This window comes from Prionailurus viverrinus, chromosome C1 (genome assembly GCF_022837055.1).
Source record: "Prionailurus viverrinus isolate Anna chromosome C1, UM_Priviv_1.0, whole genome shotgun sequence".
Taxonomy (NCBI): Eukaryota; Metazoa; Chordata; class Mammalia; order Carnivora; family Felidae; genus Prionailurus; species Prionailurus viverrinus.
Genome location: NC_062568.1, coordinates 128,406,180 through 128,429,169, shown reverse-complemented (window position 1 = coordinate 128,429,169; position 22,990 = coordinate 128,406,180). Strand labels below are relative to the sequence as shown.

At 39.6% G+C, this 22,990-nt stretch overlaps 1 protein-coding gene across 6 annotated transcripts in view; it reads left to right on the top strand.

Moving 5' to 3' along the window:
* CDC14A (cell division cycle 14A) overlaps nucleotides 1-22,990 on the top strand; it is a 207,130-nt gene that overhangs the window by 129,004 nt on the left and 55,136 nt on the right. For all 6 annotated transcript variants that reach the window (XM_047870590.1, XM_047870592.1, XM_047870589.1 and 3 more), the window contains one exon: nucleotides 569-707. In XM_047870590.1, the coding sequence (XP_047726546.1) occupies nucleotides 569-707 (139 nt within the window). The remainder of the gene's footprint in view (nucleotides 1-568; nucleotides 708-22,990) is intronic.

The following is a 22,990-nucleotide window of genomic DNA, read 5'->3' as shown; positions in this document are numbered from 1 at the left end:
TAAAAATTTATTTATATTTTTATTTTTTTAATTTTATTTTTTACTTTTTAAAGTTTACATCCAAATTAGTTAGCATATAGTGCAACAATGATTTCTGGAGTAGATTCCTTAATGCCCCTTACCCATTTAGCCCATCCCCCTTCCCACAATCCCTCCATAACCCTCTGTTTGTTCTCCATATTTATGAGTCTCTTATGTTTTGTCCCCCTCCCTGTTTTTATATTATTTTTGTTTCCCTTCCCTTATGTTCATCTGTTTTGTCTCTTAAAGTCCTCATATGAGTGAAGTCATATGATTTTTGTCTTTCTCTGACTAATTTCACTTAGCATAATACCCTCCAGTTCCATCCATGTAGTTGCAAATGGCAAGATTTCATTCTTTTTGATTGCCGGAGTTAGAATCATCTTTTAATCCCACATCACATACAAAGCATTACCTTATCGTCTGGCTTTAAAACACTAGTATACTGGAAACCATTGCAGTTTTGGGCACGGTTTGATTTCAGTGTTTTTGTGGGTTCATATGCTATACTATTTTGTATTTCTTGGTCTGTTTCCTTTTCTTGCAGCTGGTCTTGGGAGAACAGGGACGTTGATAGCCTGTTACGTCATGAAACACTACAGGTTTACACACGCGGAAATAATTGCTTGGATCAGAATATGTCGGCCAGGCTCCATTATAGGACCGCAGCAGCACTTCCTGGAAGAGTAAGTATATGGTCCTCCTTCCTGTATCCCATCCTTTTTCTGATCATTTCTACCTCTTGTTCTCCTGGTTGTGGGCTATGTCAAGCCCATGGTTATAAAATGGCTGTGTTGTGAGAGAAGTCTGTGCCTCTAATGGAATATTGTTGGTTTGACAGCTAATGCATTCTAACTTTGTACCTTTTTTATCTCTTAGATCAGGTGAGAGAGGAAAATCACAGAGCCATCTCTGCCTACCTTTTTTCTGTCATTTTTTATGTGTGATCTGGCTACAGTGCAATTTTCTTATGTCATCCCACTTGACACTTTTCATTCTTTTCTTTTGTTTGCATGTCTAAAAGCAGAATGAAAAAAAAACACAACTAAGGTCAGTCAGTGATTTCGGTGACATTGCTGCTTTCCTGACAACTAACTAAATGAATAAAGTAGCTGCAACTGAGAAGTTACCAAGGAAGAAAAAAGAGAACTGGTTGTTAGTCCTGGCCATGCTGCTAAATAGCTTTACTACTGTTATTTGCAAGAATGTTTATAAAGTCACTCATTCATTCATTCATTCATTCATTCAATCACATACTCATTAACTATTTGTCAAACCCTAGCCTATAAGGTGGAGAGATTTAACTCATAAGAAAACAACCCTTTCTGGTTTCCCCTTAAAATTTTTGGAATTATCACAGATTTATCCATTAATAAAATGAGATGAAATTAACACTAGCTGATTTAGGTCCAGCTCTAAAATGTTATCAATTATATCTCATACAGAAATTTTATTTTTTTTTCTTTTTGTGCTGCGATGGCTGTGCTTTGAATAACATTCTTTTCTATATAATTAAATTTTTTTCCATTTAAATTGTTTTAAGTTGGTGAGAAATGAATGGTCATGGATTTCCCAGAAAGATGCTCTAAGTAAGCCATAAGCATCTGAAATGGTTAAAAGGATTTGAGAAATCCTACTGAGGAGTTACTTTAGTTGCCAGTCCCACGGGGAATAAGAAAATAGTGCTGGAAATGTGAATTTGTACCTTTGCTTCAAAGAATGATACAGAAGTAGAAAGAAATCACAAGAAAAAAAAAGATAGCCAAGAATAGGATGTTGAAGAAGACAGAGGTTCCCTAGGGTTGGCCTATGAGATACAACTAAAGTAATTCTGTTATTTTAGAAGTGTATTCTTTACCAGATTCTCAGTAGTCTCCTCTGTTTTGCATTGTGTGTGCCTGTAGTATAGAGCTTGGTGCTGTGTATCTACCAGATGCTTGTTGTAATAATTGCTTGCTGAAGTTAAATATGTACATGGCCTTAGCATTAGGAGACAGAAACCAAGACACCCATAAGCCCGGTTCTTTAAAGACATTCAATCAATCTCTTAAAACCATTGTTTGGAAGAATGTTCATTTACTGGGTACCTACCAAATGGTCACCTTGCTGCTGGGTGCAGCTCACAAGGTGAAGAGATGTAGCTGAGAACTGCACCTAATTTTCCTGAGATGTCAGATACCACAGTCCTCCCACCGCATGCCTGCACACTCCTCCCTCCTACCTCCCTGCTATGCCTCCTCTCTCTGCCACATCTCAAAATAATAACAGAAGAAATGAGGTTATGAGGCACAGACACTCTAGATCAAAGAAAAGTATTTTTTTTTCACTTACAGATACTTAAGCTAGAAAACTCAGGATAATTCCTTAGGTGTGAGTCCGTATTATAGTTTTCTAAGTATTTTTCTGTAAGAATCGAGGTGCAGGAATGATTTCCTTGTATAACTGAAGCACTAGAATCAGTCATTAATTAAAGTCATTCAGTTAAAATTAGTCTTTTTAAAAAAATTTTTTTTAACGTTTATTTATTTTTGAGACAGAGAGAGACAGAGCATGAATGGGGGAGGGGCAGAGAGAGAGGGAGACACAGAATCGGAAACAGGCTCCAGGCTCTGAGCCATCAGCCCAGAGCCCGACTCGGGGCTCGAATTCACGGTCCGTGAGATCGTGACCTGAGCTGAAGTCGGACGCTCAACTGACTGAGCCACCCAGGCGCCCCCAAATCAGTCTTAAAATAAGTCATTAAAGCTTAGGCCAGAACCTTCCTGAAGGCAGATTCTTTCTTTAAAGCACTAGACCTTCCATATTTTGCAATATTTCTGATAGTGCTAGCTTGGGAAAATGCCCGCATCACTCCCGGGCTTTCCCAGGCTTTACTAGATCACCTCCATCAAGGTAGGCGTCCGATCTTCTTTATACTTCTGAGTGGCCCCGGAGGTAGCATTGTGCTTTACTTGACTGTGTACTCTTCTTCTCCTCTTATGTTTTTCCTTTCCAAGCCTGTGTCTTGATGTACCGCAGAGTGGAAGACATTGCTTAGTATATTTGTGACACTCATCCAACAGATATTTGTTAGGTGTGAGCTCTCTGTCGGGCAGTGCTCTTGGGCCTGGGGTTGCAGCATTGAACATGACAGACAGGAGTACTCCCTGGGTGTAATATCTCTAGGGGAAGGAGAGGACAATAAACAAATGTGTAAGTGCATATAGGAGATGGTTTCTTTCTTTTCTTTTTTTTTTAAAGTTTATTTATTTTGAGAAAGCAAGCAGGGGAGACGCAGAGAGAGAGAGGGAGACAGAATCCTAGGCAGGCTCTGTGCTGTCAGCACAGAGACCCAGTGTGTGGCTTGAACTCACAAACCATGAGGTCATGACCTGAGCCAGAATCAAGATTTGGATGCTTAACCGACTGAGCCACCCAGGTGCCCCTATATGAGATGATTTCTGACGGTGATGTGACAGTGGAGACGAGCGGTAGGCGAGGGGGTGATTGCAGGGGGCAGGAAAGCCCTTTGGATTGGTGGTCAAGGAAGGCTTCTTGAAGGAGAGCCAGAACCCTGAGGGTGAGAAGGAGCCGGTGCTGTCAGCCTGATATGTGTCCTTGGCAGTGGGCACACGAAGGTCCTAGTATTGCAACTAGCACACCGTTTCTGAAGCCCAGAAAGAAGGCTAGTGTGGGTAGAATATAATGAGCTGGGAGTGGCTGGTTTGAGAGGTTGGCTCAGTAAATTTTCACAAAGTGGACATACCCATGAAACCACTTTCCAGATTGGGCTATAGAACATTTACCAGCACCCAAAAGCCTCCCTTATGCCCCTTCCATTCACCACCCAGTTCTGCCTGTGTGACCATTACCCTTACTTCTAACATCATAGATGAGTTTTGCCTGATTTTAACCTTATACAAATGGAATCAGATAGTATGTGTGTCTGGCTTCTTTCAGTCAGCATTATTTTATTGTTATGTTTAATAAGAGTGTATTCATTTTCATTGCCGGATAAAATTCCATTGCTTGAATGTATAACATATTAGCTCTTCTTTTGATGGATATTTAAGTTGTGTCCAATTTGGGGCTATTACAGAGAAAGACAGATACCATATGTTTTCACTCATATATGGATCCTGAGAAACTTAACAGAAAACCATGGGGGAGAGGAAGGGGGAAACAAAAGTTACGGAGAGAGAGGGAGGCAAACCATAAGGGAATCTTAAATACTGAGAACAAACTGAGGGTTGATGGGGGTTGGGGGAGAGGGGAAGGTGGGTGATGGGCATTAAGGAGGGCACCTGTTGAGATGAGCATTAGGTGTTGTATGGAAACCAATTTGACAAAAAGTTGTGTTTAATATAAAAAAAAAGTTAAAACAACCAAATAAATAAATAAATAAATAAATAAATAAATAAATAAAAAAAATCAACAACAGAAAAAAAATTGGGGCTATTACATATCTTTGGTGCATCTGTCTTTGGATGTATACCTATGAGTGGAACATTCAGTTATATAGCAGGTATCTCTAAAGACTTTTCTAGAGTAAATATGCCAGGTTATATTCCCATCAACACTGAGTGGGATTCCACTTTATTCACATACTTACTTGATATTGTCAGTTTGTTTTGTAAATTTTTTTAAAGTTTATTTTTGAGAGAGACAGAGACAGCATGAGTGGGGGAGGGGCAGAGAGAGGGAGAGAGAGAATCCCTAGCAGGCTCCGTACCACCAGCACAGAGCCCAGTGCGGTGCTAGAACCCACAAAACTATGAGATCACGACCTGAGCTGAAACCAAGAGTTGGACACTTAACCGACTGAGCCACCCAGGAGCCCTGATATTCAGTCTTTTAACTGAAGTCATTATATTCTGCTTGCAGTGACAATTTGCTTTGTAGTTTTAATTTGCTTTTCTCTGATAACTAATGTGGTTGAACTTTTCATGTATTTATTGGTCATTAGTATATTCTCTTTTATGAAATATGTTTTCTTATCTCTTACCTATCTTTCTATCAGACTGTCTTTCTTGTCAATTTGCAGGAGTCTCAGTATTCTGGTTACATGCACACTGTTCATTCTGTGGAATGCAGATATATTCTTCTACTTTTGGGGGTTGCTTTTTCACTGTTCCCATATTGTCTTTTGAATAGAATTTCTTAATTTTGAAGCAGTCCAGTTTCATTAATCTTTTCCTTTGTAGGTAATGCTTTTTATATTCTACTGAAGACACTTTTGTCAACCCAAAACATACCATATTCTTTTATGTTTTATTCCACAAGATCTACTAATTTCCCCCACCATATTTAGGTTGATAATTGAGCAAGAATTACTTTAAAAAATATGTATATATTATGAGGGGCGCATGGGTGGCTCAGTCAGTTAAGCATCAGACTTCGGCTCAGGTCATGATCACGGTTCGTGGGTTTGAGCCCTGTGTCGGGCTCTGTGCTGACAGCTCAGAGCCTGGAGCGTGCTTCATATTGTGTCTCCCTCTCTCTCTGCCCCTCCTCTGCTTGTGCTCTCCCTCTATCAAAAATAAAATAGACATTAAAAAAATTTTTAAGAATATATTGTGAGATAGGAACCCAGGCCCTTTTTTTCTTCCCGAATGGATACCTAGTTGACCCAGCAGAATTTATCAAAAAGACCACCCTTGTCACATTTCTAAAGTGTCACCTTTATTATATGTGAGTTTGTTTCTGGATTCTGTACTCCAGTCTATGTTAATTTGTCTGTCTTGACACGAGTACCTCCATGTTATAATTGCTGCAGTTTTATTTATTTTATTTTATTTTATTATTTTATTTTTAATTCTTTTAATGTTTATTTGTTTTTGAGAAAGAGAGAGAGAGAGAGTATGAGTGGGTGAGGGGCAGAGAGAGGGGGGAGACACAGAATCTGAAGCAGGCTCCAGGCTCTGAGTTGACAGCACAGAGCCCAATGCAGGGCTCAAACCCATGAACATGAGATCATGACCTGAGCCAAAACCAAGAGTCAGACGCTGAACCGACTGAGCCACCCAGGTGCCCCTATTTGCTGCAGTTTTAAAATTAATCTTGGTACCTGGGAGTGTAAACCCTCCATCTTTTTAAAATTTTTTTTTTTTTTTCAACATTTATTTATTTTTGGGACAGAGAGAGACAGAGAACGGGGGAGGGGCAGAGAGAGAGGGAGACACAGAATCGGAAACAGGCTCCAGGCTCTGAGCCATCAGCCCAGAGCCCGACGCGGGGCTGGAACCCACGGACCGTGAGATCGTGACCTGGCTGAAGTCGGACGCTTAACCGACTGCGCCACCCAGGCGCCCCTAAACCCTCCATCTTTGATCGTATTTGAGATTGCTTTTACCTTCTGTTATCTAGGTCTTCTTTAACTTCTCTCAATTTTAAAAATATTGCTAGTTTTCTGTGACGAGGTATTGTGTGTCTTTTGTGCATTTATTCCTACATATTTGAAGTTATTGAATGCATTTTAAAAGGTATTATTTTTTAGGTTTTATTTTCTGATTGTTTAAAGCTGGTACTTAGAAATACAATTGATTTTTTATTTTAGAGTATATATATTCACTTATTTACTTATTTATTTATTTTTAAGTTGTTTTTTTTTTTTTTTTTAATTTAAATTCAAGTTAGTTAACATACAGTGTAGTCTTGGCTTCAGGAGTGGAACTCAATGATTCATCTCTTACATATGACACCCAGGGCTCATCCTGAAAAGTGCCCTCCTTAGTACCCATCACACATTTAACTCATCCCTCCACCCACCTCCCCTACAGCAACCTTCAATTTGTTCTCTGTATTTAAGAGTCTCTTATGGTTTGACTCTCTCTTTGTTTTTATCTTATTTTTCTTTCCCTTCCCCTATGCTTATCTGCTGTGTTTCTCAAATTCCACATGAGTGAAATCATATGATATCTGTGTTCTTCTGACTTATTTTACATAGCATATTCCATCCACGTTGTTGCAAATAGAAAGATTTCATTCTTTTTGATTGCCAAGTAGTATTCCATTGTGCGTATATATATCTATCTATATACTACATCTTCACATAGGGTTTTATTTTTTTTTTTTTATTTTTATTTTTTTTATTTTTTTTATTTTTTTTTTTTTATTTTTTTCTGAAATTTATTGACAAATTGGTTTCCATACAACACCCAGTGCTCATCCCAAAAGGTGCCCTCCTCAATACCCATCACCCACCCTCTCCTCCCTCCCACCCCCCATCAACCCTCAGTTTGTTCTCAGTTTTTAACAGTCTCTTATGCTTTGGCTCTCTCCCTTTCTAACCCCTTTTTTTTTTTTTTTTCCTTCCCCTCCCCCATGGGTTCCTGTTAAGTTTCTCAGGATCCACATAAGAGTGAGACCATATGGTATCTGTCTTTCTCTGTATGGCTTATTTCACTTAGCATCACACTCTCCAGTTCCATCCACGTTGCTACAAAAGGCCATATTTCATTTTTTCTCATTGCCATGTAATATTCCATTGTGTATATAAACCACAATTTCTTTATCCATTCATCAGTTGATGGACATTTAGGCTCTTTCCATAATTTGGCTATTGTTGAGAGTGCTGCTATGAACATTGGGGTACAAGTGGCCCTATGCATCAGTGCTCCTGTATCCCTTGGATAAATTCCTAGCAGTGCTATTGCTGGGTCATAGGGTAGGTCTATTTTTAATTTTCTGAGGAACCTCCACACTGCTTTCCAGAGCGGCTGCACCAATTTGCATTCCCACCAACAGTGCAAGAGGGTTCCCGTTTCTCCACATCCTCTCCAGCATCTATAGTCTCCTGATTTGTTCATTTTGGCCACTCTGACTGGCGTGAGGTGATACCTGAGTGTGGTTTTGATTTGTATTTCCCTGATAAGGAGCGACGCTGAACATCTTTTCATGTGCCTGTTGGCCATCCGGATGTCTTCTTTAGAGAAGTGTCTATTCATGTTTTCTGCCCATTTCTTCACTGGGTTATTTGTTTTTCGGGTGTGGAGTTTGGTGAGCTCTTTATAGATTTTGGATACTAGCCCTTTGTCCGATATGTCATTTGCAAATATCTTTTCCCATTCCGTTGGTTGCCTTTTAGTTTTGTTGGTTGTTTCCTTTGCTGTGCAGAAGCTTTTTATCTTCATAAGGTCCCAGTAATTCACTTTTGCTTTTAATTCCCTTGCCTTTGGGGATGTGTCGAGTAAGAGATTGCTACGGCTGAGGTCAGAGAGGTCTTTTCCTGCTTTCTCCTCTAAGGTTTTGATGGTTTCCTGTCTCACATTTAGGTCCTTTATCCATTTTGAGTTTATTTTTGTGAATGGTGTGAGAAAGTGGTCTAGTTTCAACCTTCTGCATGTTGCTGTCCAGTTCTCCCAGCACCATTTGTTAAAGAGGCTGTCTTTTTTCCATTGGATGTTCTTTCCTGCTTTGTCAAAGATGAGTTGGCCATACGTTTGTGGGTCTAGTTCTGGGGTTTCTATTCTATTCCATTGGTCTATGTGTCTGTTTTGGTGCCAATACCATGCTGTCTTGATGATGACAGCTTTGTAGTAGAGGCTAAAGTCTGGGATTGTGATGCCTCCTGCTTTGGTCTTCTTCTTCAAAATTCCTTTGGCTATTCGGGGCCTTTTGTGGTTCCATATGAATTTTAGGATTGCTTGTTCTAGTTTCGAGAAGAATGCTGGTGCAATTTTGATTGGGATTGCATTGAATGTGTAGATAGCTTTGGGTAGTATTGACATTTTGACAATATTTATTTTTCCAATCCATGAGCAGGGAATGTCTTTCCATTTCTTTAAATCTTCTTCAATTTCCTTCAGAAGCTTTCTATAGTTTTCAGCATACAGATCCTTTACATCTTTGGTTAGATTTATTCCTAGGTATTTTATGCTTCTTGGTGCAATTGTGAATGGGATCAGTTTCTTTATTTGTCTTTCTGTTGCTTCATTGTTAGTGTATAAGAATGCAACTGATTTCTGTACATTGATTTTGTATCCTGCAACTTTGCTGAATTCCTGTATCAGTTCTAGCAGACTTTTGGTGGAGTCTATCGGATTTTCCATGTATAATATCATGTCATCTGCAAAAAGCGAAAGCTTGACTTCATCTTTGCCAATTTGGATGCCTTTGATTTCCTTTTGTTGTCTGATTGCTGATGCTAGAACTTCCAGCACTATGTTAAACAGCAGCGGTGAGAGTGGGCATCCTTGTCGTGTTCCTGATCTCAGGGAAAAAGCTCTCAGTTTTTCCCCGTTGAGGATGATGTTAGCTGTGGGCTTTTCATAAATGGCTTTTATGATCCTTAAGTATGTTCCTTCTATCCCGACTTTCTCAAGGGTTTTTATTAAGAAAGGGTGCTGGATTTTGTCGAAGGCCTTTTCTGCATCGATTGACAGGATCATATGGTTCTTCTCTCTTTTTTTGTTAATGTGATGTATCACGTTGATTGATTTGCGAATGTTGAACCAGCCCTGCATCCCAGGAATGAATCCCACTTGATCATGGTGAATAATTCTTTTTATATGCCGTTGAATTCGATTTGCTAGTATCTTATTGAGAATTTTTGCATCCATATTCATCAGGGATATTGGCCTGTAGTTCTCTTTTTTTACTGGGTCTCTGTCTGGTTTAGGAATCAAAGTAATACTGGCTTCATAGAATGAGTCTGGAAGTTTTCCTTCCCTTTCTATTTCTTGGAATAGCTTGAGAAGGATAGGTATTATCTCTGCTTTAAACGTCTGGTAGAACTCCCCTGGGAAGCCATCTGGTCCTGGACTCTTATTTGTTGGGAGATTTTTGATAACCGATTCAATTTCTTCGCTGGTTATGGGTCTGTTCAAGCTTTCTATTTCCTCCTGATTGAGTTTTGGAAGCGTGTGGGTGTTCAGGAATTCGTCCATTTCTTCCAGGTTGTCCAATTTGTTGGCATATAAGTTTTCATAGTATTCCCTGATAATTGTTTGTATCTCTGAGGGATTGGTTGTAATAGTTCCATTTTCATTCATGATTTTATCTATTTGGGTCATCTCCCTTTTCTTTTTGAGAAGCCTGGCTAGAGGTTTGTCAATTTTGTTTATTTTTTCAAAAAACCAACTCTTGGTTTCGTTGATCTGCTCTACAGTTTTTTTAGTTTCTATATTGTTTATTTCTGCTCTGATCTTTATTATTTCTCTTCTTCTGCTGGGCTTAGGCTGCCTTTGCTGTTCTGCTTCTAGTTCCTTTAGGTGTGCTGTTAGATTTTGTATTTGGGATTTTTCTTGTTTCTTGAGATAGGCCTGGATTGCAATGTATTTTCCTCTCAGGACTGCCTTTGCTGCGTCCCAAAGCGTTTGGATTGTTGTATTTTCATTTTCGTTTGTTTCCATATATTTTTTAATTTCTTCTCTAATTGCCTGGTTGACCCACTCATTCGTTAGTAGGGTGTTCTTTAACCTCCATGCTTTTGGAGGTTTTCCAGACTTTTTCCTGTGGTTGATTTCAAGCTTCATGGCATTGTGGTCTGAAAGTAAGCATGGTATAATTTCAATTCTTGTAAACTTATGAAGGGCTGTTTTGTGACCCAGTATATGATCTATCTTGGAGAATGTTCCATGTGCACTCGAGAAGAAAGTATATTCTGTTGCTTTGGGATGCAGAGTTCTAAATATATCTGTCAAGTCCATCTCATCCAATGTCTCATTCAGGGCCCTTGTTTCTTTATTGACCGTGTGTCTAGTTGATCTATCCATTTCTGTAAGTGGTGTATTAAAGTCCCCTGCAATTACCACATTCTTATCAATAAGGTTGCTTATGTTTATGAGTAATTGTTTTATATATTTGGGGGCTCCGGTATTCGGTGCATAGACATTGATAATTGTTAGCTCTTCCTGATGGATAGACCCTGTAACTATTATATAATGTCCTTCTTCATCTCTTGTTACAGCCTTTAATTTAAAGTCTAGTTTGTCTGATATAAGTATGGCTACTCCAGCTTTCTTTTGGCTTCCAGTCGCATGATAAATAGTTCTCCATCCCCTCACTCTCAATCTAAAGGTGTCCTCAGGTCTAAAATGAGTCTCTTGTAGACAGCAAATAGATGGGTCTTGTTTTTTTATCCATTCTGATACCCTATGTCTTTTGGTTGGCGCATTTAATCCATTTACATTCAGTGTTATTATAGAAAGATACGGGTTTAGAGTCATTGTGATGTCTGTATGTTTTATGCTTGTAGTGATGCCTCTGGTACTTTGTCTCACAGGGTCCCCCTTAGGATCTCTTGTAGGGCTGGTTTAGTGGTGACAAATTCCTTCAGTTTTTGTTTGTTTGGGAAGACCTTTATCTCTCCTTCTATTCTAAATGACAGACTTGCTGGATAAAGGATTCTCGGCTGCATATTTTTTCTGTCTAGCACCCTGAAAATCTCTTGCCAATTCTTTCTGGCCTGCCAAGTTTCAAAAGAGAGATCAGTCACGAGTCTTATAGGTCTCCCTTTATATGTGAGGGCACGTTTACCCCTTGCTGCTTTCAGAATTTTCTCTTTATCCTTGTATTTTGCCAGTTTCACTATGATATGTCGTGCAGAAGATCGATTCAAGTTACGTCTGAAGGGAGTTCTCTGTGCCTCTTGGATTTCAATGCCTTTTTCCTTCCCCAGTTCAGGGAAGTTCTCAGCTATGATTTCTTCAAGTACCCCTTCAGCACCTTTCCCTCTCTCTTCCTCCTCTGGGATACCAATTATGCGTATATTATTTCTTTTTAGTGTATCACTTAATTCTCTAATTTTCCCCTCATACTCCTGGATTTTTTTATCTCTCTTTTTCTCAGCTTCCTCTTTTTCCATAACTTTATCTTCTAGTTCACCTATTCTCTCCTCTGCCTCTTCAAGCCGAGCTGTGGTGGTTTCCATTTTGTTATGCATTTCGTTTAAAGCGTTTTTCAGCTCCTCGTGACTGTTCCTTAGTCCCTTGATCTCTGTAGCAAGAGATTCTCTGCTGTCCTGTATACTGTTTTCAAGCCCAGCGATTAATTTTATGACTATTATTCTAAATTCACTTTCTGTTATATTATTTAAATCCTTTTTGATCAGCTCATTAGCTGTTGTTATTTCCTGGAGATTCTTCTGAGGGGAGTTCTTCCGCTTGGTCATTTTGGATAGTCCCTGGCGTGGTGAGGACCTGCAGGGCACTTCCCCTGTGCTGTGGTGTATAACTGGAGTTGGTGGGTGGGGCCGCAGTCAGACCTGATGTCTGCCCCCAGCCCACCGCTGGGGCCACGGTCAGACTGGTGTGTGCCTTCTCTTCCCCTCTCCTAGGGGCGGGATTCACTGTGGGGTGGTGTGGCTCGTCTGGGCTACTTGCACCCTGCCAGGCTTGTGATGCTGGGGATCTGGCGTATTAGCTGGGGTGGGTAGGCAAGGTGCTCGGGGGCAGGAGGGGCAGGCTTAGATCGCTTCTCCTTAGGTGATCCACTTCAGGAGGGGCCCTGTGGCAGCGGGAGGGAGTCAGATCCGCTGCCGGAGGTTTGGCTCCGCAGAAGCGCAGAGTTGGGTGTTTGCGCGGAGCGAGCAAGTTCCCTGGCAGGAACCGGTTCCCTTTGGGATTTCGGCTGGGGGATGGGCGGGGGAAATGGCGCTGGCGAGCGCCTTTGTTCCCCACCAAACTGAGCTCTGTTGTCAGGGGGCTCAGCAGCTCTCCCTCCCTTTGTCCTCCAGCCTTCCCGCTTTCCGAGCAGAGCTGTTAATTTCTGACCTCCCAGACGCTAAGTCGCGCTTGCTGTCGGAACACAGTCCACCCGGCCCCTCCGCTTTTGCAAGCCAGACTCGGGGGCTCTGCTTGGCCGGCGAGCCGCCCCTCCGCCCCGGCTCCCTCCCGCCAGTCCGTGGAGCGCGCACCGCCTCGCCGCCCTTCCTACCCTCTTCCGTGGGCCTCTCGTCTGCGTTTGGCTCCGGCGACTCTGTTCTGCTAATCCTCTGGCGGTTTTCTGGGTTATTTAGGCAGGTGTAGATGGAATCTAAGTGATCAGCAGGACGTGCGGTGAGCCCAGCGTCCTCCTAAGCCGCCATCCTGAGATCAATTTCACATAGGGTTTTAAATCGAGGTATAATGCACATACAATAAAGTGTAAAGATCTTAGTTCTGTGAGTTTTCACAATTATGTATACCTGTGTAACCACAACACAAGACAAGATACAGAACATTTTCAACACCCTAGGAAGTTCTCTTATGTTCCTGTTCAGTGCGTTTCTCCCGTCACACTCCAAAAGCAATCTCTTTCTTTCTTTTTTAAAAATTGAGATATAACTGACATTTAACATACTGGTTTCAGATAATACAACATGATGATTTGGGATTTCTACACATTGCAAAATGATCACCACATTTTTAATCTAGTTTTAAACTGTCATTATACATAGTTTCAGAATTTTTTTCTTGTGGTGAGAATTTTTAAGATCCATTCTCTAAGAACTTTCAAATATACAAATATAGTATTATTAAATAGTCATCATGCTGCATATTACATCCCCTGGACTTACTTATCTTGTAACTGGAAGTTTGTTCCTTTTGACCCCCTTCTAGCAACCACCCCCCACTTCTGGGAACCACCATCTGTTCTCTGTATCTATGAGCTTAGTTTTATTTTGTTTTTGTTTTTGTTTTTGTTTTTGTTTTTGTTTTTGTTTTTGTTTTGTGGATTCCACATATAAGTAAGATCATATGGGATTTGTTTTTTCTGTCTGACTTATTTCACTTAGCATAATGCCCTCAAGGTCCATCCATATGGTCGCAAATAGCAAGATTTCCTTTGTTTTTATGGCTGAATGATATTTCATTTTACATATATATATATATATATATATACACACACACACACACATATATGTGTGTATACATACACGTGTATATGTATATATACATGTGCATATACATATATATGTGTATATATGTAAAATATATATATATATATATGACACATTTCCTTTATCTATTCATCTACCCCAAATGCGTAGGTTGTTTCTATGTTTGGCTATTGTAAGTAATGCTATAATGAAGTGCAGATAATTTTTTGAGTTAGTGTTTTTATTCTCTACATATGAATGCACAGACGTGCAAATGCTGGATTGTGTGGTAGTTCTATTTTAATTTTTTGAGGAACCTCCATACTGTTTTCCACAGTAACTGCACCAATTTATATTCCCACTCATTGCACACAGGGGTTCCCTTTTAATCACTTTCTAACTTCTAACACCATAGCTTTGTTTTGCTTGTTCTTGGGTTCTTTTTCTTCACAGAATATTGTTTTTGAGATACATTCATGTTAAGTATATCAGTAGTTTGTTTCTTTTTATTACTTAGTATTCCATTACGTAAATGTATCATGACATATTGACCCATACAACTGTTGATGGATATTTGGGTGATGTTTAGTTTTTGGTTATTATGAATGAAACTGCTGTGAATATTCTTCTGCCAGTCTTTTTGTGGATATATGTCTAAATTTCCTTTATTTAAATACCTAGGAGGGGGATCTGGGTGGGTCAGTAGGTTGAGCATCCAACTTCAGCTCGAGTCATGCTCTCGCGGTCTGTGGGTTTGAGCCCCGTGTCGGGCTCTGTGCTGGCAGCTCGGAGACTGGAGCCTGTTTCGGATTCTGTGTCTCCCTCTCTCTCTGCACCTCCCCCACTCGCACTTTGTCTCTCTCTCTCTCAGAAATGAATAAACATTAAAAAAAAATTTAATACCTAGGAATGAAGTTCTGGATCATAGGGTTAGATATAGCTTAACTTTATGAAGAACAATTTTCCAAGGTGGTTAAATCATTTTATATACTACTTGAATGAGTAGGAGTTCTAATTGTTCCACATCTTTGCCAACATTTTGTTTTGTAAACCTGTTTTTGGGTCAAGAGTGGAGCCATTCTGGTTGGTGTGAAATAGTCTCTGAATCTGTATTTTCCTGATGACTTATGATGTTGAACATCTTTCCACATACATACGTATCTTTTGTGAGATGTTTGGCCAAGTCTTTGCCTATTAAATTTTTTGTCTTTTTGTTGATTGTAGTAGTTTTTAAAATATATTTTGTTATTTTATTTTTTTAACATCAAATATATTTAATTTCTCCCACCACCCCCCCCCTTTTCTTGCAGAATTTCCAAGGTATTGTTTTATTTTAAAAACATTTTCTGAAGTTACTACAAAACCATTATTTTTCACAGTGCTATATACAGAGTTGATGGAAAATATGTTGTTTTTCTACAAATTATTTAATATTAGGAACAGCAGTTAAAAGTTGTATGTTGCATCTTTACACAAGGCACTGCTTTTCAGTGAGATTTTTTTTTTAAAGTTGAGGTGTAACTGACATATAACATTACATTAGTTTCAGGTGTATAACAATGATTTGATATATGTATGTATATTTTAGATATAAGTCTTTTGTCAAATATATGTGCTGTGTGTCTTTTAATGAACAGAACTTAAAATTTTGCTGTAATTGTTTTTTTTTTTTTTTTTTTTTTTTTTAAATTTTTTTTTCAACGTTTTTATTTATTTTTTGGGACAGAGAGAGACAGAGCATGAACGGGAGAGGGGCAGAGAGAGAGGGAGTCACAGAATCGGAAACAGGCTCCAGGCTCTGAGCCATCAGCCCAGAGCCCGACGCGGGGCTCGAACTCACGGACCGCGAGATCGTGACCTGGCTGAAGTCGGACGCCTAACCGACTGCGCCACCCAGGCGCCCCTGCTGTAATTGGTTTTTGAAAATTAGGCATATATCTTGTAACCTTACTAATTTCACTTGCTAGTTCTGGTAGTTTTCCTTTTTTTCCTTATTGCTAAGATTTCCAGTATAGTGTTAGAGGTGGTGAAGATGAACATTCTTGTCTTGCTCTTAATATTAGAGGGAAAGCATTCAGTCTTTCGCCATTAAATATGGTGGTAGCTGTGAGGCTTTCACAGAGGACTTTTATCTGAATGAGGAAATTTCCTTCCATTTCCTTCCAGTTTATTGAGAGTCTCTATTAATAATGGGTATTGAATTTTCTCAGTTTTTTCCTACACCTATCAAGATAATCATATAATTTTTTCTCCTTTATTCTGCTAATGTGAATCACATTGATTTTCAAATGTGAAGCTATGATGGTCATGATGTGCTTTTATGTTTTCATATGGCTGGATTTGATATGCTAATGTTTTCTTAAGGATTTTTGTGCCTGTATTTACGAAAGGTAATGATGGGTGATTTTCTTTTCTTGTAATACTTTTAAGTTTTGGTATCAAGGTTATGCTGACTTCATAAGATGAATTGTGAGGCATTTCCATCTCTATTTTCTAAAAAGAATATTATAAGATGGTATTATTGGATTTGAGGGGTAGGATAGGGAATTAGGAGATGAGTTGTTTGGAGATAAGAGTCTAGTTGATGTTGGATGACCTGGAAGGGTTAGTCTTGTTGTGTGACGGGTTAAGCCAGGGTGTGTGCCATGATGGGTTTGGTTCTGAAAGTCTTTTAGAGCCAGGTGGTGGGTCATCAGTAGAAGCCCTGGGGTAAGGGCCATCAGGTGACTTTCTATTAAGCAATTCCTGGGGGTATGGTGGTCAAGGGGATGAGCAAGGCTCCCCAGTGGGACCACTTGCTTAGGTGTCTGGAAGAGGAGTGTGAGGTCCCCAGGTACTCTCCATTGCACTGCAGGGTGGTGCTGTGGCCCACTGGCGGGCAGGTGCCGGGTCACAGGAAGCCTGATGTGCTGTAGTGACTATATACTTATGTTCATTTCCTTCCCTGTTTTTAACAATACTTTCTGGAAAGTAGATTTCACATTTTACATGCCTTTCTCTAACCATTCTGAACATAACCTCAACCCTTCTCCTAAGCTCCATTATATGTGTGTGTGTGTGTGTGTGTGTGCGCGCGTGTGTTGTGTATACACACACTGTTAATTAAAATTTTTATTCTGAGATTAACATGCAGTTGTAAGAAATAATAGGGCTCCTATGTATTTACCCAATTTCCCTGCATGCTAATATCTTGCAAAATTACAGTATAATACTGCAATAGGGATTTAACATTTATGCAATTAAGACACAGAGACCTATCGCTACGTTCCTCACATTGCCTTTTTATAGCCACACTCATTTTTTTCCTGCCCTTATCCTCTTGAACTTCTGACAGCTGCTGATGTGTTCTCCATGTATATGTTATATCATTTTGAGAATATTATGTATACGGAATCATAGAGTATGCAGCCTTTTAGGCTGGGCCTTTTCCATTCAGTGTAATTCTCCAGAGGTTCATCCAGGCTGCTGCACGTATCAGTAACGTGTTCCTTCTTATGGCTCAGTAGTATTCCAGGGTTTGAATGTACTGCTGTTTGTTAACCATGAAGAATGGCTGTGTTGTTTACAGTTTTTGGCTATTATGAATAAAGATGCTATAAATGTTTGTATCTAGATTTTCATGTGAGCGTAAGTTTTCATTTCTCTGGGATAAGTGCCCAAGACTACAGTTGCTGAGTTGTGTGGTACATGTTTAGTTTTATAAGAAACTGTCAAACTGTTTTCTAGAGTGGCTGTTTAATTTTACATTCTCACCAACAATGCATGAATGATTGAGTTTTTCTTTGTATTTTCCAGCATTTGGTAATGTTGCTGTTTTTTATTTTAGTTGTTCGGATAGGTGTATAATGATATATCATTATGGTTTTAATCTGCATTTCCCTAGTAAGTAACAATGAGCAACTTCTCATGTACTTATTTGCTATCCACGTATCTTTTTGGCGAAGTGTCTATTCAAATCGTTTGTCCATTCTTTGTTGAATTGTTTGTTTTCTCATTATTGAGTTTTTAGAGTTCTTTTTACATTCTCGCTTCTAGTTTTTTATCTGATAGATATTTTGAAAATATGTTCTCTTAGTCTATAGCTTGTCTTTCATTCTCTAAATAGGATCTTTCACAGAGGAAAAATTTTAAATTTTGATAAAGTCCCATTTATCATTTTTTTTCATTTTTTTAGATGAGGCTTTTAGTATCAAACCTAAGATCTCTCTGCTTAGCTCTGGATCCCCATGATTTTTCAGTTTTTTTCTAAAAGGTTTGTAGTTATGTGTTTTCATTTAAGTTGGTGATTCATCTTGAGTTAATTTTTGTGGGAGGTGTGAGACTTAGGTCAAGGTTCATTTTTTTGTTTTTTTTTTTTGCCTGTGGACGTCCAGTTGCTCCAGGACTGTTTGTTGAAAAGATTATCCTTTCTCCCTTGAATTGCTTTGACGTCTTTGTTATGAAGGGCATAGGTATAGATCTACTTCTTTGTTCTTTATTCTGTGTGTTCCATGGGTGTATATGTCTGTCCTTCTAATACCACACTCTTTTGATACTGTACCTATATCGTAAGCCTTAACATTGGAAGAGTGGTTCCTCTTACTTTCTACCTCTTTAACAAAATGTCTTCAGAAGGCCAGATCCTCTTCTTTTTTGTGTAAATTTTAGGATAATGTCATCCATATCTACAGAAAAATCATGCTGCGATTGGGATAGGCATGGATTAAACCTCTATCTCGATTTGGGGAGGATTGACCTCTTTAGTACTATAGAGTTTTCCAGTCCATAAACACAATATGTCTCTTCATTTATTTAGATCTCTTTTGATTTCTTTCATTAGCATTGTGTAGCTTTCTGCATAATGTCCTATTTTGTTAGATTTACATACAGTGTCTACATACAAGTCCTATTTTGTTAGATTTACACCTAAGTATTTCTCTTTCTTTTGAGTGATTATAAATAGTATTATATTTTAAATTTGGGTGTTCATTGCTAGTATGTAGAAATACAGTTGATTTTCTCTGTTTATTTTGTATCCTGAAATTTAGGGGTGTGTGTGTGTGTGTGTGTGTGTGTGTGTGTGTGTGTGTGTGTATGCACACATGTGAGTTCCTGGGCACTTCTGCAAAGACAATCATGTTGTCTGCAGATAGGGACAGTTTTATTTCCTTTCCAATCTGCATGTCATCTATTTTCTTCTCTTCCCTTGGTATAGTTTGAACTTCTAGCACTATGATGAATAAGAGTGGTGAGAGCAGACATTCTTTACTTGTTCCCAGTCTTGGGGTTAGGGGGAAGCATCTAGGCATTCATCATTATATGTAATGTTAATTAGAGGGTTGCTATAGATGTACTTTATCAAGTGGAGGAGGTTCCCCTCCATTTTCCCAAGAGTTTTTATCATGAATAGGTATTGAATTTTGTCAAATCCTTTTTCTGCATTGATTGGTACGATCATGCCATTTTCTTCATTAGCCTGTTAATGTGGTGGATTGCATTGATTTTTAAAAATAAAGTTTATTTATTTATTTTGAGAGACAGAGGGGTAGGGGGAGAGAAGGAGAGAGGTATAGAGAAGAACAAAGAAAGCTCAAACTGAGTACTTACAACATCTACCCTCCTGACTGGGGAAGCCTGGCTCTTCTGGTTAAAAGCTGGCTGGAGTCCTGATTGAGGGTCCTGGGCAGAGTGTCCTCCCCTCAGGTGAGACTTCCAGCTAGCTATTCCCACCAGGGCAATACATATACTACCTGAGTGTGATCTATGGTCAGTCATTAAGTTTGCTTATGTGCAGTCCTGAGTGAGCTGTTTGTCTTAACTGTGACACACATCCGGATGGCCAACAGGCACATGAAAAGATGCTCAATGTCACTCCTCATCAGGGAAATACAAATCAAAACCACACTCAGATACCACCTCACGCCAGTCAGAGTGGCCAAAATGAACAAATCTGCAGTCAGAGTGGCCAAAATGAACAAATCAGGAGACTATAGATGCTGGAGAGGATGTGGAGAAACAGGAACCCTCTTGCACTGTTGGTGGGAATGCAAACTGGTGCAGCCACTCTGGAAAACAGTGTGGAGGTTTCTCAAAAAATTAAAAATAGGCCTACCCTATGACTCAGCAGTAGCACTGCTAGGAATTTACCCATGGGATACAGGAGTACTGATGCATAGGGGCACTTGTACCCCAATGTTTATAGCAGCACTTTCAACAATAGCCAAATTATGTAAAGAGTCTAAATGCCCATCAACTGATGAATGGATAAAGAAATTGTGGTTTATATACACAATGGAGTACTACGTGGCGATGAGAAAGAATGAAATATAGCCCTTTGTAGCAATGTGGATAGAACTGGAGAGTGTTATGCTAAGTGAAATAAGTCATACAGAGAAAGACAGATACCATATGATTTCACTCTTATGTGGATCCTGAGAAACTTAACAGAAACCCATGGGACAGGGGAAGGAAAAAAAAAAAAAGAGGTTAGAGTGGGAGAGAGCCAAAGCATAAGAGACTCTTAAAAACTGAGAACAAACTGAGGGTTGATAGGGGGTGGGAGGGAGGGGAGGGTGGGTGATGGGTATTGAAGAGGGCATCTTTTGGGATGAGCACTGGGTGTTGTATGGAAACCAATTTGACAATACATTTCAAAAAAAAAAATTAACTGTGTCTCACAATCTTAGGAGCCTGGGCATCTGCACATTCCTCTTCCCACCCTGATCCATTCCAAGGGGTCAGCCTGGTCTGGCTCAAGGAAGAGGCTGAGGCATGTTAATTCCTCTTGGAGTCAGGAACAGAAGGGCCAGTTCTGATCCCGAGTCCAGATATGGAGTACAAGCCAAGTACGCCTCCATGACTGCATTTGTGCAGCTCTGGGCAGAAATGCATGACAAATCACACCAACAGCTTCTATTGAATTGATTGAATATGATTGAATCAATCAAAGATTGAATTGAATTCAATCAATGATTGAACTGATGTACTTTGAAGCTGGAGGAAGGGGCCATAAGCCAAGGAATATGGGTAGCCACTAGCTGCTGAAAAAAACAAGGAAAACAGATTCTCCCTTTAGAGCCTCCAGAAAGAATCAAGCCTGACAATACCTTGACTTTAGCTCAGTGAAACTGATGTTGGCCTTCTGACTTCCAGAACTGTTTGAAAGTAAATGTGTATTCTTCTGAACCACTAGGTGTTTGTCAGTGTGTTAGAGCAGCTTTGTATAGATAGGAAGCTCATGGATGTGTGTAGATAGTGTATACTGGTGTAGATAGTAACTATGTACAGTAGGATACACAGATCCTCTGTGAACATGGGCATTCTGAACTTCTCTCATTTATCACAGTGCTACTTTGGGCTATTTAAAGTAGGAGAGTCCTGGGGCGCCTGGGTGGCTCAGTCGGTTGGGCGTCCGACTTCAGCCAGGTCACGATCTCGCGGTCCGTGAGTTCGAGCCCCGCGTCGGGCTCTGGGCTGATGGCTCAGAGCCTGGAGCCTGTTTCTGATTCTGTGTCTCCCTCTCTCTCTGCCCCTCCCCCATTCATGCTCTGTCTCTCTCTGTCCCCAAAATAAATAAACATTAAAAAAAAAAAATTTAAAAAAAAAATAAAGTAGGAGAGTCCTGAGATCCACATGTTATTTAAAGAACACTGGGATGCAGCCATGTGTAAGATGAATAGGGTGGAGGGAGATTGAAAAAGGAAAAGGACTATTGCCACCTAAAGGGGATGGGTCTTGGGACACCTGGGTGGCTCAGCTGGTTAAGCATCTGACTTCCGCTCAGGTCATGATCTCATGGTTCATGAGTTTGAGCCCCACATTGGGCTCTGTGCTGAAAGTCCAGAGCCTGGATCCTGTTTCGTATTCTGTGTCTCCCTCTCTCTCTGCCCACCACCAACCACCGCCCCCACCCCCCGCCCCACCTCTAGCTCATGCTCTGTCTCTGTATTTCTCAAAAATAAATAAAAAACACATTAAACAATTAAAAAAAGTAAGAGGAATGGGTCTTGTTGAAGGGGCTAGAAGTTAGAGCGAGGGGTTAGAGATGGATGGGTACCAGGGACGTTTCAAGGAAGTCAGTCTCAGGCTTTGAAGCCTGACTAATGATGAGAGATGAAGAGAGTGACACCAACGATGACGCAAAAGCATGAATAAGTCACACATTCATTAAGAAAGAAGTAAGAGGATTAAAAAGTTTTCTGACAGGTTTTCATCTGTCAAAAATGACTGTACAAGTTAGAGGGGTTATATTCTTTTAGAAGTGAAAGTGCCACTCAGTGCCTTTTAGGTAACATAAATTCTAAATCTGTGACTTTAGGGAAACACACCCTGCTAGTCCTCAAAGACCAAAATATGGCCAGGTGTTTGATTTCTGCATCTTGAAGAAAACTTCCTCTATCTCCCCAGCAGTAAGAGGGATGTTTATTAGCATCCTCGTGAGTTGATGAACTTCCGTATTGACAGATCAAGACCTCTTCTTCGTTATGGTCTGAAATCTTATATTTCAGTTTTTTCCTAGGATATAAATAAAATCGTTTGCAAAACAATGATCAAATGTTTTTTTCTTCTACTCGAAACTGTTGTTTTTAAGCTGAAAATTCCACTGTGAACCCCAAATCTGTGTTCTACCAACCATCCTCAAAGTTTTTAAAACGATGCACAAACACATGTCTCTTATTATTGAACCAAGTCTAAACTCATCCTTCACAGGGACAGCCTGTGGAAATCCAGAGGTGGGATCAGGCTGCTTTTATGATTTGTGTGATTCTATTTATGGAATGCTCAGTTTGTGGCACTGTGCTGATCTCTGGATCATGATCCATTAAAACTTTCATTCATTAGAAAGGAAGCCTTCAGGGGCTGGTATTGGGTTTCCACAGGGGCTTTAGCCTAGGAAGATTCTTTTCTATGGGCCTGATATAATAATGTTGTTTTTTACTTATGCATTTATTTTTAATTTAAAAATTTTTATTGAGATGTAATTGACATATAACATTATATTCATTTCAGGTGTACAACATAATATTTGATATTTGTATATATTGTGGAATAATCACCACAATAAGTCTAGAACGTCCATCACCACAACTAGTTACAAATTTCTTTTTCTTGTGATGAGAGCTTTCAAGATTCATTCTCTTAACAACATTCAGTTATACAGTATGGTGTTATTTAACTATAGTCACGATGCTGCATGTTACATCCCCAGAA